The 17226-nt window shown below is 36.2% G+C and overlaps 1 protein-coding gene across 1 annotated transcript in view; it reads left to right on the top strand.

Annotated features, from left to right (window-relative positions):
• LOC150087781 (uncharacterized) overlaps positions 1–17226 on the top strand; it is a 251831-nt gene that overhangs the window by 113062 nt on the left and 121543 nt on the right. Inside the window, exons 6-7 of the mRNA XM_090369876.1 lie at positions 1667–1789; positions 6388–6531. Of these exons, the coding sequence (XP_090226002.1) occupies positions 1667–1789; positions 6388–6531 (267 nt within the window). The remainder of the gene's footprint in view (positions 1–1666; positions 1790–6387; positions 6532–17226) is intronic.

Genomic DNA, 17226 nt, shown 5'->3' with positions numbered 1-17226 from the left:
ACTGACCAACACCAGCCATTTCAGATAAGAAGGCTTCTTTGTATTTACATTTTGATGTCATACTTGTATGTATGTTTTTTATTTATTTTTGATTCTTTTATGGTGATTCTGACAAGTGCTGTATATGTGGGTGGGTGTACTGAAAGCTGAAAAGACAAAAGATTCAGTTGCGTTTCTTGGATTATAATTTAATAAGCACAAAAAGAAAGGTTGTCTGAGGTGAAAGAGATAAATGAAGAAGATGAAAAGTTACTTCACTGAGTTTGGGGTTGAACTATGAATTGATGTTCATGTTTAGAAAGGTTTTGTCTGACCATGTGCAAAGAAAAAGATGGAATTATACAGATGCTTTAGGAACAACATGCAGCGGAAACTAAACATCTCTATATGGTGAGTGGAATGAGTTTGAACTTGGTCCATTGTTGGTTGTGACCAAATCCGTGAAGTCTTTGATCTACTTTGACATTCTGGAGAGTTATAAGCTACCTTCACTCTAACAGTAATCTTTTCCAATTTATTCTTGAGGTGTTCAGTGGGGTTGTGGTACAGTCACTGTTGAAAGTTTGGGCTAGCTCAGAGCCTGGACTTTAATGCAATTGAACACCTGTGGGACAAATTGTAGTACCAGATTAATCTATGGTCAAAAGTCCTTCTTCTGAACTGGCTCTGGCAGCCACTTTAAAGGAGGAATGAAGAATAGTTCTGGCTGACAACTGCTGGGAAGTTCATATAAAGTATGCCCAGAGGGTTAAGGCTGTTATAAAGCCCCAGTGGTGGCTCTATTGTATGTTAGGTTTTTGAATTTAAAGTCATTTTTGCACCTACTTCTGTGTCCAGATACTTTTTGGTTGTATATTATGCATTCTGTATATATCAGTTAAGTATACTAATGGCAAATGGTGTAATGCCATTTTTCAGGAACTTTGTGTTTAAAAAAAAATGACTGGTTTTTATGATTAGGTTAGAATTGTGCTCATAGTTTAGTCAGCAAACATTATGTATTACAATCATAATCTTTTAAGGGGAATAAAAATTGCAACTATTGTGAGGTTTGAAGGAAGAGTTGGAAAACAGTTCAAAAAAGTTTAAACTTGGAGCAAGGCAGGTCTGCACTTTATTGCTGCTTGTTTTTACAATTTCCATACCCATTTAATAAAGAAATGTAAGTTACTGGTAAAATTTGGTGTGCGAGATATAAAAATTATGTTGCTAAATAGTAGCCTACAAGATCTTTAAGAATTTCTAAATAAAATAGATAAATGCTGTAAAGAATTTGGCATGAAATCAATCAATCAGTTATTTCAAAACAAAGTGGTGTGTGAAAGATATATATGGGCTTGTAATATGTGAAGAGCATGAAAGAAATATACCCCTTAATTTTTATTAATAATTAAATTTTAATTAATATATCAAATAAAACAATGATAGAACCTTACAATTTTATAAAATAAAACTGTTAATTGGAAATAGACAAACAACAGTTGCATTTAAAACCTGAGACAAAATTTAAAAAATTACAGCTCCTTCCCTTCCCTTTGTGTTGTCTGAAAGTATTAAATTGTAATCCAAGTTAATGCTTTGTATTTTTAATATGTATGTGCACATTCTGTCTCTCTCTCTCTCTCTCTCAAATTTCAGTTTTAATCTTCAGTAATTTTGGTTTCAGATTGACAACAAACAATTTCTCTTTGCGCCTTGTACTTGCAATGGAAAAACATTAGATCGTGCTTGTATGAAGTCACAGGAAGGATACATAACTTGTCAAGCTGTAGATTCAATTGATGATAAAGTAAGGTTTAGTTTTTTGCAATTTTAATCTTATTTTTCAGTTATTAGTATATAGTTTTGTACTATTAGTATATAGTTTTGTGAATGGAACACATCAAAAACAAACCTAGTGGACAATATGTTTAGATGAGATGTGGATACATAAACTACCAGAAACCATTCGTGTACTGATCAGAGAACAACCTTCATATGCTGTTGATGCTCATTCTCTCAATGCAGTTACCTGCAACCAAGGTTCCAAACAAATACCATAGGAATCCATCATGTTGTTGCACACTGCAACCTGTGTAAATTTGGAAAGGAGGATTATGGTGGTTGAGGGACTCAGCTCCAACATCACTTTGGCCTCTGTTTCAACAAGACAGGAAATTGCCAGTTAACTTGCCAACAGTTGTCAACTAGTACAGTTGCCAGCATGAGTCGGCCATGCCCTTTCATCCTTTGAACAGACAGGTCCAGGTTAGTTGAGGCAGATATGGTGCTTGAATAGCCCTGTCATCCACTTCCAAACATATTTATTGCTTAGTGGTTGTATATGTCTCTTGATATTTTTAATCATATTTCTTTGGCATCGTACTCAAAGACATGGTTGATTAGCTTTGCGCATACAAGTCTGATGAAATATCATACACTACAGAGAACGTTGCGTACTATTTACTGCACATTTCTATTTTTCAACATAGACTACCACAGTACACCTTGATGGCCAATTCATTAAAGAAAATAAGCAAAAATTCAAAAAACAAAAAGACAATAAAAACCAAACTTTTGCATGAAGATGGATAAATTTTTTGTCACCAACTATATTACTATGGTGAGAAGTAGAAGAGTTAGATTGAGTAAAAAAAGTCAGATTCTCCATTGTAAATCCAGAGAGGTGGCAGCTATGAATATTGGGCACATTAAAACTCTTACCAACAATATTTTAACTCGGCAGTGGTGTCCCCTGCTACCACTGCTGGGTTAATTGTTATTTTAATATTTAATTTAAGAGATGGGGGTATGCTCACTGCACAGCATATCTGCTGCTGAGTTAAGAGATTTGGTATATACAGCCTTACAGAATGGTGTAATATTCACTATTAATTGGATTAAATGGTGGTGAATTTAAAGCAAAGGATGGCATTTCTAGTAGGCACTAGATTCCCATCACTATTAGTATTAGTAATGGCCACATGGTGCAAGAAAGCCTATAGCTTATGCTGCACCAGCCAAAAAAAAATGAATAAAACAATGATAAAAAAAAAAATAATAAATAATAATAATTAATAAAAGAAAAGGAAATTAAACCTATCATCCTATGCGCTTCCCTGACCCGAAGGTACTATCCAGATGACCTTTGAATTTCCCCAAACTGTTAGCCTCTACCACCCATGTAGGCAACTTATTCCAGTAATTTATAACTCGCTGACTAAAATAAAACTTCCTGCAGTCCAATCTAAACATTCCCCCCGTAACTTAAATTTATGTCCCCTAGTTCTAGCATCGTTTATAACCTTAAATTTCGTCCTCATTCATTTTACTGATGCCTCTCAGAGCCTTAAACACCTCAATCAAATCTCCTCTAAGGTGTCTAGTTTCCAAACTCTGCAATCCACATATTCGAAGTCTTTCTTCATAAGAACGCTCTTTTGCCGATCTCACCAGGCGAGTTACCTGTCTTTGCACCCTTTCAAGAAGCTCGATGTCTTTCTTTAGGTGCGGTTGTTGTTGTTATTTTGGAGCATTAGCAACTAAGGCCATATTGCTCCGGGGTATGCAGTGGTTATTTGGTGGTCACGGGCTCGAACCCCGGTCTAATCAAGAAGCGTGTGCTACACACTGCTGCTACTGCCCACCTGGCTACGGAGGCGCCGCTTTATGTGTGGTCTCCATACTTGAACACAGTATTCCAAGTGTGGTCTAACAAAAGCCTTATATAATGGGATTATCACTTCCCTATCTCTACTTGCAAAAGTTCAATAGATCATCGATAGGACACCATGGGCCTTCCTTGCAACCTGTTTACAATGCTCAGAGAATTTCATGTCTGACCGTATTGTAACACCAAAGTCCCTTTCCTCCAGTACTGGGTTTAGTTGAACTCCACCAAGTGAATAAGTTATTTTGGGATTACTGTTTCCCAGGTGTAATACCTTACACTTTGTTGGATTAAACATAGCTGCCATTTTTCTGACCATTCCTGAAATCTATCTAGGTTTCACTGAAGAAGCTCAGCTTGACAGTGATCATTAACTATTCTACCAATTTTAACATCATCTACAAATTTAGACATCACGCCCTCTATCCCTTCATCGATGTTGTTTACGAAAATTAAAAACAACAGTGGTCCTAATACTGATCCTTGGGGAACCCCACTTCTTACATCAATCCAATCTGAGGAATAGCCATTTATCACATCCCTCTGCCTCCTGCCCTGAAGCTATCCTGCTATCCATCAAAGGATTTTCCCAGTGATTCCAACCAGTTCCAGCTTATAAAGCAACCGTTCATGTGGGACTGAGTCAAAAGCTTTGCTGAAATATAAATAAACAATGTCAAAATTATTCCCTAAATCCAGCTCGTGAGTGACCCTTTCAAAATAGCGAACCAGATTTGTTAAACATGATTTTCCCTTTACAAACCATGCTGAGTATCCTTGAGAATTTCAGTTCGATCCAAATGATCCTGAATTCCACCCTTGATCATTGCCTCTATGATTTTCCCTACCACTGAAGTCAGACTGACAGGTCGATAATTTCCCACTTCACTCTTAGAGCCACCCTTATGTATGGGAGATAGATTGGCACTTTTCCAATCCAAGGGACTCTCCCCAGAGTCTAGTGATGCTCGCATAATTAGCCTCAATGGTTCAATGCCACCTCCCTTAAGATTATAGAGTATATTCCATCAACTCCAGTAGCCTTACTGGCCTATAGGCTCGAAAGTTTTTTCATTAAATAATCTTGCGAAATTTCAATATCGTTAATTACATATTTTTCAACTTCGCTCCCACAATTTCCCATTGCCACAAAAGGTTTTTCATTTGTAAATATCAATGCAAAATAACTGTTGAGTTCATCTGCAATAGCAGCTGGTGTATTTAATACTATCCCCTTTTCCTTACGTAAAGGTCCGATCTGGTTTGTCCTGCTCTTCTTGGCATTTATATATGTGAAGAATTCCTTATCCCCCCCTCTTTGCTCTGTTTGCTAGTGATTTCTCATAAACTGCCTTTGCCTGTCGAACCTTTTCTGTGGCTCTATTACAGATCATCTTGTAGCTGTTATAGGCTTCAGTACTTTTTATTGCTCTGTAACCTTTCCATGCCACCTTTTTCTGCTCAAGTAATGTAGCACCTTCACTATTCATCCAACTTGGAACCCTCCTCGTGGAGTATTTTTTAATGATAATACGCATTCAAGGCATCTGTGATTAATGTTTTAAAAGCATACCACAGTTCAAGATTTTTAAAATGATAAATAAATGATAATTAAAAATGATAATTAAGAAGTACGAAGCAGAACAAATCTATTGCACGGAATTAGGTCTCGCTGCTTCAACAGTGAATACTATTTTAAGGGACAGTGTATGTATAAAAGAACATGTTAAAGGATCAACGCATTTAAGATCAACAGTGATCACAAAACAGCATTCAGGCACTATATCGAAGATGGAAAAGCTATTAATAATACGGATGGAAAATCAGATTCAGAAGCAAGTGCCCCTGAGTCCAATGGCCATTCAAGCAAAAGCAAGAAGTATTTATGAAGATATTAAGGATAAGTACGGCGAACCCCAAGCCAAGCCAGGTTCGTGGCAAGTAATGAGTGATTTAATAGGTTCAAGCATCGCACTGGTTTCCAAAGCATTAGAGTATGCAGTGAAGTTGCCAGTGCTGATTCTGCAGCTGCAGAGAAATTTTGTGATGTGTTGGAAAAAATCCCCTTCTAAATCTCCACAACCCTCAACTTCCACAGCGGCGTGCTTATCAGCCGGAGCTCGAAAGGTAAAACTTGCTGACGTTATGCTTCTCCCTGCTCTCTTTTTGTAATTTTATAATTTTAAAATTTTTGTAATTTTGTACACTTTTTCCTGTGCATGAGATAAAAAAATTTAATATATAATTTTATTTACATGTTCGTTGAACATTTCTTTTTTGCTTCAATTAAATTCAGTCAAATTTGCGAGTGCTGCATAAGCATTTAGGGAAATTCCCACCTACGTAGAGTTCTGCAGAACGCAACCCTTGCATAAGTCGGGGAGTGGCTGTATATATTTTGTTTTATTTTTTTCCTCATGAGCTTCAATCGAAGTGATATATAGCCACAGTGACTAAATATCACTTTTAAAATTTGTTGTAGTGGTAATATATTGTTTATTAAAATATATTTAAATGCTGCCCTATTTCATATAGGGTAATATTTCACAAGAAAATATATTTCCATGCATATGATATACATTTTTTCACTAGTCTTTCAGAATGTTTTTCCCCTCTATTTCAGCTTGACAGTATTGCTATATCCTTTTTAAGTTACATAATGAACCATTTTACAATATATGGATTAAAAATCTATATGTTGTATATGTGTACATATCATATTTTTTTTTATTTTACAGTTGGTTAATTGTCCTAACAATGTGACCAGTCATAATTTGGTTCGACCATCAGGCAAGATTCCATATACTGCTATGTGTGAGGTGCATTTATCTAGGTTACGCCGCCACCAGTGTTGTCCCAGCTGTGGAGTGTTTTGTACACAGGTATTATCAAAACGTTAATATAAGATCAGTTTATTAGGTTGAATTTTGTTTAATCATAAGTAATGAAAAGTGGGACCTTATAAAATTTTGAACACATTACTCACTGATTATAATGACTGATCATTGTAATAATCGGTGATTAAAGCATCAGCAAGAATATTTGCTGATGCTATCGAGGCAGTGTTAGGTGGGTCGGAAAACTGCTAGCTTGGGGGGATACAAAGACTAATAGTTTAACAGTAGTCGCAGGCAGAGGTGAAGGCGATTCTTGCACAACTTCTATTAGAATAAGTAGCGACCTGGAGCGAGGGGTGTTGGAGGTTTCAGGGACGGATGGCAGTCATCCTGAAATAGGCAGGTATATGGGATGTGTTAGGGTAACTAGGAATAGGAGCATGTATGCTTGCATGTATACCAATGCTAGAAGTATAGTAAATAAATTTGATGAATTTCAAGTATTGGTCAAGACATCAAAGGCAGATATTGTTGGGATAGCAGAGACGTGGTGTCACACAATTATAAGGAATGCAGAACTGGAATTTGGGGAGTACAATGTGTACAGAAAGGATAGAAAGGGAGGAGGTGTTATGCTGTTAATTAATAAAAACATAAAATCAAAAGAAGTGCACCCAGTTGATATAGATGAACAGTGCACTGTTGAGTCAGTTTGGTGTGACATAAGTACTGCGAAAGCAAAAATAAGAGTAGGAGTGTGTTATAGACCTAATGACTCGAATGAGTACAATGAACAATTGTACAGGGAAATAGAGTGGGCCAGTAAATCAGAGAGTCTTATAATGGGGGATTTTAATTTCCCAGATATTGACTGGAACTTGTGGGTTGGTCACTCACACACTAGTCAGACTTTTGTGGATTTATTGGATGATTGTTTTCTACAGCAGCATGTTCGAGAAGCAACCAGAGAGAGTAATACGCTTGATCTGGTTATCAGCAGTGATCATTCGTGTATTAAGAATTTGCAGATGAAGGAACCACTAGGTGGCAGTGATCACAGTGTACTGATGTGGGATTTACTTAAAGATTTAATTACCATCAGGGGTAAAGGAAAGGGTTTCTGCTTCCTTAAAAGTGAGTACAGTGGTCTCAGAAAGTTTTTAAATTCTGTACAGTGGGATCAGCTGACGATGTTACCAACAGTAAATTCTAAGTGAGAAGCATTCAATTAATTAATTGTGGATGCTACTAAAAGTTTCATACCTAATAAGAAATATTGTTCAAGGTTTAGGCCTAAATGATTATCAAATAAACTAATGAGACTCGTAACAGAGAAGAAAAATGCATGGGATGCATATAAATTATCAAGCGACTCAGAAGCCTATGGCAGATATAAGCTAGTCTGTAATCAGGTGACAAAGGAGGTTAGGCAGGCGAAGGCAGATTACGAGAAATCCTTGGCAAAAGATGCTAAGAAAAACAGCAAGGATTTCTTTACTTATATAAACTCTAAAAGGAAGGGGATGAATCTGATTGGTCCACTTGACATCGATCTTTCGACTGTTGATGATCCTGCTCAGATAGCAAACAAACTGAATGAGTATTTTGCATCTACATTCACATGATGAATTATTAAGGTTTGAAAATGGCAGAAGGTTATCAAATTGTAGCAGGATACTTAATGATTTTGTAATAACTGAGAGCAAAGTGGAGGAAAAATTTTTGAAGTTAAACATAAGAAAAGCACCTGGGGTGGATGGGATCTATCCAGTTATATTAAAGGAGGCGGCAATGCAACTAAGCAAACCCTTAGCCATAATTATGAGAGCATCCTTGGACTCAGGGGAGGTTCCCACGGACTGGAGATGTGCAAATGTATCCCCAATTCACAAAGGGGGATCGAAGGGTGACACGAGTAATTACAGACCAGTTAGTTTAACTTCTGTTCCAAGTAAAATAATGGAGTCACTAGTTAAAGATGCATTGCAGGATCATCTAGACAAGACTGCAGCAATAATTCAGACACAGCATGGGTTTGTTAAGGGAAAGTCTTGTCTGACAAATTTGATAGGATATTATGATGTGGTTACAAAGGAACTGGATGCAAAAAATAATTTTGATATCATATATTTGGATTTCAGGAAAGCTTTTGACACTGTTACGCAGGGAAGACTATTGTACAAATTGGAGCAGAATGGTATTAAGGTAAGTTGCTACAATGGATAAAAGGATAGTTATGTGGGAGAAGATGGAGGGTAGTAATCAGTGGGTGCTGCTCTTTGTGGACTAATGTTATTAGTGGAGTCCCACAGGGTTCGGTGTTGGGTCCACTGTTGTTTTGTGTATTTATCAATGATATTGACGAAGGTATATCAGGCTTAACGTTGAAGTTTTCAGATGATACAAAGGTTGGCAGGGTTGTTAATGACAGTAATGGCAGTGTGCTACTGCAACAGGATCTAGATAATTTGGGCAGATAGGCTAAGAAGTGGCAACTGAAGTTTAACCTTGACAAATGCAAAGTACTGCATATGGGTAGAAGTAACCCCAGAGAAACATACCAACTGTGTGGTACTACACTTAAGGTGTTAGAAAAAGAAAAAGAACTGGGAGTAATTGTGCAGTCAGATATGAAGTTTTCTGAGCAATGCAGACAGGGAAAAGGAGGTGATTGTCCCTCTGTATAAGAACGTCATAATCCCATTTTATAATGTTATTGTTAGACCACACTTGGAATACTGTGTTCGAATATAGAGACTGCACCTAAAGAAAGACATTGTGCTTCTTGAAAGTGTCCAAAGACGGGTAACTCCCCTGGTGAGATCGGCAAAAGGACGTCCATATGAGGAAAGACTTCGAATATGTGGGTTGCAGAGCTTGGAAACTAGGCACCTTAGAAGACACTTGATGGTTAAGGCTCTGAAAAGCATAAGTAAGATGAATGAGGATGAAATTTTCACAGTTATAAATGATTCTAGAACTAAGGGCCATAATTTCAAGTTACGGGGGGGGGGGGATGTTTAGACTGGATTGCAGGAAGTTGTATTTTAGCTAGCGAGTTATAAATTACTGGAATAAGTTACCTACATGAGTGGTAGAAGTTGACAGTTTGGGGAAATTCAGAGGTCAGCTGTATAATTACCTATTGGAGTAGAGAAACCCATAATTCGTTTCATTTTCTTTTATTAATTATTATTTTTATTATTTTTTTTAAAATTTTCTTCTTATTATTATTATTTTATTTTTATTACTATTTTTTTTTATTTATTTATTTATCTTTCTTTTTTGGCTGGTGCAGCATAAGCCATAGGCTTCCTTGCACCATGTGGTCAAAATGTCTGTAATTCTGCCCAGACACGATAGGAGGGAGTATATGATGAGAGTCTTGTCAGTCGATTTGAAGAGATTGTGCAAGGCTCATGGGGTAGAATTTTTTTCAGCCTGGTCTGTGCTTGTTAACAGGAGAGGCTGCTTCTACAGAGATGGGATACACTTAAATAGAAAGGGTGCAAGAATATTTGCTAATGCTATCAAGGCAGTGTTAGGTGGGTTGGGAAACTGCTAGCTTGGGGGGGGGGGGTACATGGGCTAATAGATTAAGAATAGCCGCTGGCAGAGGTGAAAATGATTCTTGTGCTGCTTCTATTGGAACGAGCAGCAGCCTGTAAAACAATGTGCACAAGATATCAGAGACTGCTGGGAGTCATCGCGGAAAAAGTAAATACATGGGCTGTGTTAGGGTAGCTAAGAATAAGAACAGGTGCAGATGATAGGAGTTTGGTAAATAAATTTGATGTATTTAAGGTGTTGGTCAAAACATCAAAGGCAGATATTGTTGGGATATCCGAGACAGTGTCACACATATAAGGAATGCAGAATTGGGATTTGTGGAGTACAATGTGTACAGGAAGGATAGGAAGGGAGGAGGGGTTATGCTATTAGTTAAGAAACACATAAAATCCAAGGAAGTGTAGCCAGTTCATATGGGTGGACAGTATAGTGATGAGTCAGTTTGATGTGACAAACACTGGCAAAGCAAAATTGAGAGCAGGAGTGTGTTATGGGCCTAATACAGGACTGGCCTGTGCTACGGGCAAGAAGGATGGCCGCCCAGGGCGCTGACGCTTTAGGGGCACATGACATTGGGGGGGGGGTGTTGAAGGTTTGAGAGGGTGCATATACTTCATGGAAGGGGGGAAACGAAAGATGTGGAGGCCCTTTCTCCGTAGTGCAGTAAACAATCGAAAATGCATCAGCCACGTAGCATGTGTCCGATGCAGAGGCCCTCTGCAACCGAATATTTTCTCTCGCGCACCTCAGAGATGGACCGAGTTTGCAAAACAATGGCAGCTCCCCTTGAAAGGGGCACTTTTATTGCCTTCTTCCAGGCTACAATCCTATGTGCATCCCATTTATTTCACATGAGCAGCTGAAATTTAATTATAGAAACTATTATATAAATTAAAGGCAAGCATAACTGCAACCCTCTGCTAGTGTTTTGATAAATGTCCCTTTTAAAAAAAAGTGACTCTTTTGTAAAGTTTTTGTTGTTAATATTTTAATATGACAATAAAAATATAAATATTCTGGTTGGTTGTCGTTTTTTGTGTTTGCATTTGTCTTTTTAACTTTTCTCTAACAAAAATAAAAATATTAACTCAATAAAAAAACCTTAATTTTTTCATTCTGGAAGGGGGTGCAGGATATCTCCCTGCCAGGAGTGCCAATATACCTTGTGCTGGCCCAGGCCTAATGACTCGGATGAGTAAAATGAACAACGATACAGAGAATTAGTGGGCTAGTAAATCAGATTGTCTTATAATAGGGGATTTTAATTTCCCAGATAATGACTGGAACTTGTGGATTGGTTGCTCACATTTTAGTAAGGCTTTTGTGGATTTATTGGATGATTGTTTTCTAAAGCTGCATGTTTGGGAGACAGCTGGAGGGAGTAATACTCTTGATCTGATTACCAGTAGTGATTCTTCATGCATTAAGAATCTGCAGATAAAGGAACCATTAGGTGGCAGTGATCACACTGTGCTGATGTAGGATTTACTCAAAGAGGTAACTATAATCAGGAGTAAAGGGGAGAATTTTTGCTTTCGTAAAGGTGACTATGATGGTGTGAGACAGTTTTTAAATTCTATACAGTGGGACCAACTGATGTTCCCAGCAGCAAATTCTAAATGGGAAGCATTCAAGGAATTAATCTTGGAAGCTACTAGGCTTTTCATACCAACTAAGAAATATTGTTCAAGGTTTAGGCCTAAATGGATGTCAGATGAACTAATGAGACACGTGGCAGAGAATAAAAATGCATGGGATACGTATAAATTAACTGGTGACACAGAAGCCTGTGGTAAATATAAGCTGATCTGTGATCAAGTCACAAAAGACATTAGGCAGGCAAAGGCAGATTACAAGAAATCTTTGACAAAGGATACAAAGAAAACAGTAAAGAGTTCTTTACTTATGTAAACTCTAGAAGGAAGGAGAATGAATCAGATTGGTCCACTTGATATCGACGATTCAACTGTTGATGATCCTGCTCAGGTAGCTAGCAAACTGAATGAGTATTTTGCTTCTACATATAAACACGAGGAGTTATTCAGGGAGGAGAGTGCCAAAGGTGTATTAAACTCTTGCAGTGAGCTAAATGGTTTTGTAATAACTGAGAGCAAAGTGAAGCAGAAACTGTTGAAGATAAACATAAAAGAAAGGCACCCATGGTGAATGGGATCTGTCCAGGTATATTAAAGGAGGCAGCAAAGTAAGTTACCAAACCCTTAGATGAGAGGATGCTTGGACTCAGGGGAGGTAACTATTGACTGGAGATGTGCAAATGTGACCCAAATTCACAAAGGAGAATCAAAGCATGACACAAGTAATCATGTAATTACAGACCTGTTAGTTGATCTGTTCCAGGGAAGTTAATGGGGACGCTGGTTAAAGAAGCACTGCAGGATCATCTAGACAAGACTTATAGTTCAAACACAGCATGGGTTTGTTAAAGGGAAGTCTTGTCTGACCAGTTTGATTGTTTACTATGATGTGGTCACAAAGGAACTAGATGCAAAGAATAATTTTGATATCATATACTTGGATCTTAAGAAGGCTTTTGATACTGTTGCAGATGGTAGACTGCTGTACAAATTGGAGCGGTGTGGCATTGGGGACAAATTGCCACTATGGATAAAGGGATGACTGAGTGGGAGAAGACAGAGAGTGGTAATCAATGTACACTGCTCTTTGCGGATTAATGTTATTAGTGGAATTCCCCAGGGTTCAATGTTGGGTCCATTGTTGTTTTCTGTATTTATTAATGATATTGATGAAGGTATATCAGGCTTAATGTCAAAGTTTGTAGATGATACCGAGGTTAGCAGGGTTGTTAATGTCAGTACTCTACTCAACAGGATCTAGAAAAGTTGAGCAGATGGGCTAAGTGGCAAGTGAAGTTTAAAATTTACAAATGTAAAGCACTACATATGAGTAGCAGTAACCCCAGAGTAATGTATCAACTGTGTGGTACTACACTCTAGGTGGTAGAGAATGAAAAGGACCTGGGGGTAATTGTGCAGTGAGATATGAAGTTTTCTGAACAGTGCAGATGGTCTAAGTGTAGCTCATGGTGTTTTGTCAATGATATACAGGAATTTTTCTGGCAGGAATAAGGAGGTGATTAACTCCTTGTATAAGTCAATGGTCAGGCCACACCTTGAGTGCTGTATACTGGTCTGGAGGTCTCATTTTAGGAAGGATGTAGAGCTGCTGGAACGAGTACAGAGAAGGGCAACAACATTAGTGATTGGAACAAAGGGTTGTTCTGAGGAAGAAATGCCTAAGTTATGCGAATTAGTGTCTGGAGACTATGCACCTGTGAGGTGATCTGATTGAGGTGTAGAATGCCTTGAATGGTTTGAACAAGCTCAGTGCTGATGAGATTCTTCATGTTGCCCACATTAATTGCCTTAGGGGACATAAATTCAAATTGAGTTAACTACAGTTGTAAAATAGATGTGCGGAAATTTGCCTTTAGTCAGTGGGTGGTTGATTTCTGGAACAAATTTTCATCTTTTGTTGTAGAAGTGAACAGCTTAAATAAATTCAAGGCAGAACCAGACAAATATTTGGAGCAAATGGATGGGTGAAATAGGAAGGTTTCTTGTTTATTTATTGGCTGATGCTGTATAAGCTTACTTTCTTGCATCATATGCCTCTACTAATGGTAATGCCCTCTGACCCGACTGTGACTGTTAATCCTGTTATTTGGTGGCCAGTGTTTTTCTCAGATTTCTATGAATCTGTGAAAATACAGAAAATACAATATGGAGTTTTTGAAGTAACTGTGTAAATATTTTGTTACAAATAGGTATTTAATTCATTTATTTCTGATTTATCCATCTTTGAATGTAGATGTGATGGCAGAAAAAAGCAAAATGAAAATATTAAATTTATAAATGTGACTGAAAGTTATAGAAGGTGAAGTATGACTGAAAGTTATAGAAAGCAAAGGGTTTATTGCAAAGATGATTAGCAGAAAAGTATAATTGTGGTAAAACACATATTCAAATTTAATATTATTTTTTTACAAGAAAAAAACAATATTATAGAAAAGTGGATTTGGAATGTAAATAAAAAATATTCAATGAGAAACTTATCAAGAAATTAATGAGTTAACACTCACCTGATTTGATGGCGCTCATACTAGAGGAATTCCAGTACTACAAGAAAAAGCTTTAAATTTTGCAAAAGCTTTAAAAAACAAACAGAAAGTGCATCTGTGAATAAAAATGATTGGAACAGTAGATTTTTCACTTTCCATCCCTAATACAACAATATGAACACAAAGACATCTTTAATGTAGATGAAACTGGGCTCTTTTATTGTGTTTTACCAAGTAAATTGTTAGTGTTTAAAGTTTCTAATTCTTTCAGTTATAAAAAAGAAAAACAAAGAATGACAATTTTCTTCAGAACAAAAAGAACCACTACGATAATTAATACTGTGCTGTGACCAAGATGTTTTAAAACCATGGCACCCATGAATGTTAATTGATATGCCAATAAAAAAGCATGGATCACAAGTGCTATTTTTTTTAATGGTTTTATAATTTGGACAAAAAAGAAATTAGGAAGATCTTACTGTTATTAGATAATGCTCAGTGTCATCCCAAAAATTTGAATTTAATAATGTCAGTTTATTTTTAATACCTGCTAATGCATCAAGTGTTTGTCAACCACTGGACCAGGGTATTCAGTCATTTAAATTGTTCTATCATTGATATATTTTAACTAGATTAGTAGCAAATAGAGACATGCCACAAAGTATTGAAGATTTAGTTTAAAAAGTTTCATTAGCAAACATTGTTGAATACATAAAATTGGTCTGGAAGAGTGTTAATGAAAATACTGTACAAAAGTGTTTCAATAAATGTGGAATTAACTGTGATAAGTGGGGGTTAATGTTAGAACTGATTTTATAGAAGTGCAAAAATAAATTGTTCAGCTTGCACAGCAGATAAATGTAAACATCAATATGAAATATGAAGAAGACTCAGTCGTGTGAAAATTATGATAAAACTGGGAAGAACTTTATGATTCTGCTAGTAACGTTGACAACAGTGACAATGTATGTGAAAATATGATATACACTTATACATACAAATTCTGTATCAGATGTTAAAGAAATTAAAATTCCAATATGCAGTTGTTAAAGAAATTAAAATTCCAATATGCAGATGTTAAAGAAATTAAAATTCCAATATGCAGATGAACTATGTTACCTGAATACTTCCAAAAAAAAAATATATATATATATATGTATTTTATATTATCTGTTTAGTTTTAAGATTTTTATAATTAAAGTAAAATATAAATTGTAATTAAATTTTTTTTTAAAATATGACATTTCTATTGTCTTATTAAAATTTTTGTTATATCATTATGTATCTGCCTTTTTATATATTTCTTAGAGGTTTCACTGTATACATTTTGAAGGTTCTTTCCACTCTGTATCAACAGATTATGTTTGTATACATTCAGATTCTCTCAAAATTCTATAGACATTATCCCATCTATTGAACTGTTTATGTGTAATAGCCATTTTTATATTTATAATACAGTAGACCCCCGCTATTCGTGGTATCTGTATTCGCGATCGCTGATTTAATATAAAATGAAACCTAAAAAAATGTGAATTTTAAAGCGCCGTGAATATTTTCCGCCATAAAAAAACATGGGCGTGGCTAAAATTATCTTTCCCGGTAAAAACAACATTCAGTGGGTGGGGGGAGAGGGGTGACAAAATCGCGACCGTGGATGTTTCTCGCTAATCCTTGTTCAGTGTGTGTTATGCGTTTGTCATGGAAGGTTTGGTCGTTTGCTTTTAATTTATATGCTTATAAATTTATCAATTTATAAATTGATATGCTTACAAAAGTAATAAATCTACCGTTTTGCAGTGTAAAACAACGGAAGAAAGTGCCTTTATTGTGGACAAGTTCTTTTTTACCTGTACAAAAATATGGCTACGAATAACAAGGGAAATGTGAAAATATTAAAGGTGATGACATTAGCGAATAAAATTGAGCTATTAGACAAAATTTCTAATGGTGAAAGTGTCTCTTCAGTGGTAAAACATTATAAAATCAATGAGTCAACGGTACGAGCAATAAAAAAATCGGAATAAAAAATCCGCCGTAGTATCAGTGAAAACGCGCTAATTGCTTCAAAAATTTGCTCTGTAACTCGTGATGTTAAATTTAAAAAAATGGAAAAGGCTTTAAATCTGTGGATAGAAGACCGAACTCAAAATAAAATTCCGTTAAGTTCACTCATGATTCGTGAAAAGGCAAAACTCCTTTATCAACACTTTAGCGAAACTGGTGACAGCACTGGCGGGATAAGTTTTTTTGCTAGCAAAGGCGCTGGTTTGAAAGATTTGTTTGAAATTTCTAATAAATATACATTTAATATTAAATTGTTTCTTATTTTCATTTCGATGCCATATGCTTGCATTTCACTATGTACATAGTCATATTATGAAGGTACATATAATACATACATAGACAAAATTTTAGACTAGTTTTTCTTATATATTTCATACTTTGGAACGGAACCCCTTTATTACTATGGGAGCCATAACTCAGTATTCGCGTTTTCGGTATTCACGACATTTCTCAGGAACGTAACCCCCGCAAATAGCGGGGGTTTACTGTAGTTTGAAAAATTGGCATGGTGACATATCTTTTCAGCAAGGTTCAAAACAACCTGGGCTTACAAAGTTGAAGATAATCTCTGTAATTATGATCGAGAAATTGATGAAAGTGAATCAAATGACACTTGAATAAATGTAGTGGATATTACTGCAATATTTAAAAAAAAAAAAAAAAAAAGTAATGAAGAGATTTTTTTTTTTTTTTTTACAATTTTATTTGTGATTTTGATTTCATTTTTGAATAATTCCACTCAAGTATGTTAGGCTATAAAGCCAAATAGGAAAAATTAATATTTAAAGCACTGATGCCCATCTCTAATAATGCACATGCACAATCCCCACTCTCACACCCACCAAAGGAGGAATACCAATGCACAATAAAAATAAATAAAATTAATGTAAAACAAAGAACTCTTTGCAGTCCAGTATTATTTTTATTGCCTTACCATGCGGTCCTAGCTCTATCAATTTGTCTGATTGATAGAGCTAGGACTGCACATCACATTTCAGCTATGACTT

This window comes from Mastigoproctus giganteus, chromosome 3 (assembly GCF_048544385.1).
Source record: "Mastigoproctus giganteus isolate SK-2022 chromosome 3, ASM4854438v1, whole genome shotgun sequence".
Taxonomy (NCBI): Eukaryota; Metazoa; Arthropoda; class Arachnida; order Uropygi; family Thelyphonidae; genus Mastigoproctus; species Mastigoproctus giganteus.
Note: the sequence above shows the minus strand (reverse complement) of the source record. Positions and strands in the feature narration are given on the sequence as shown.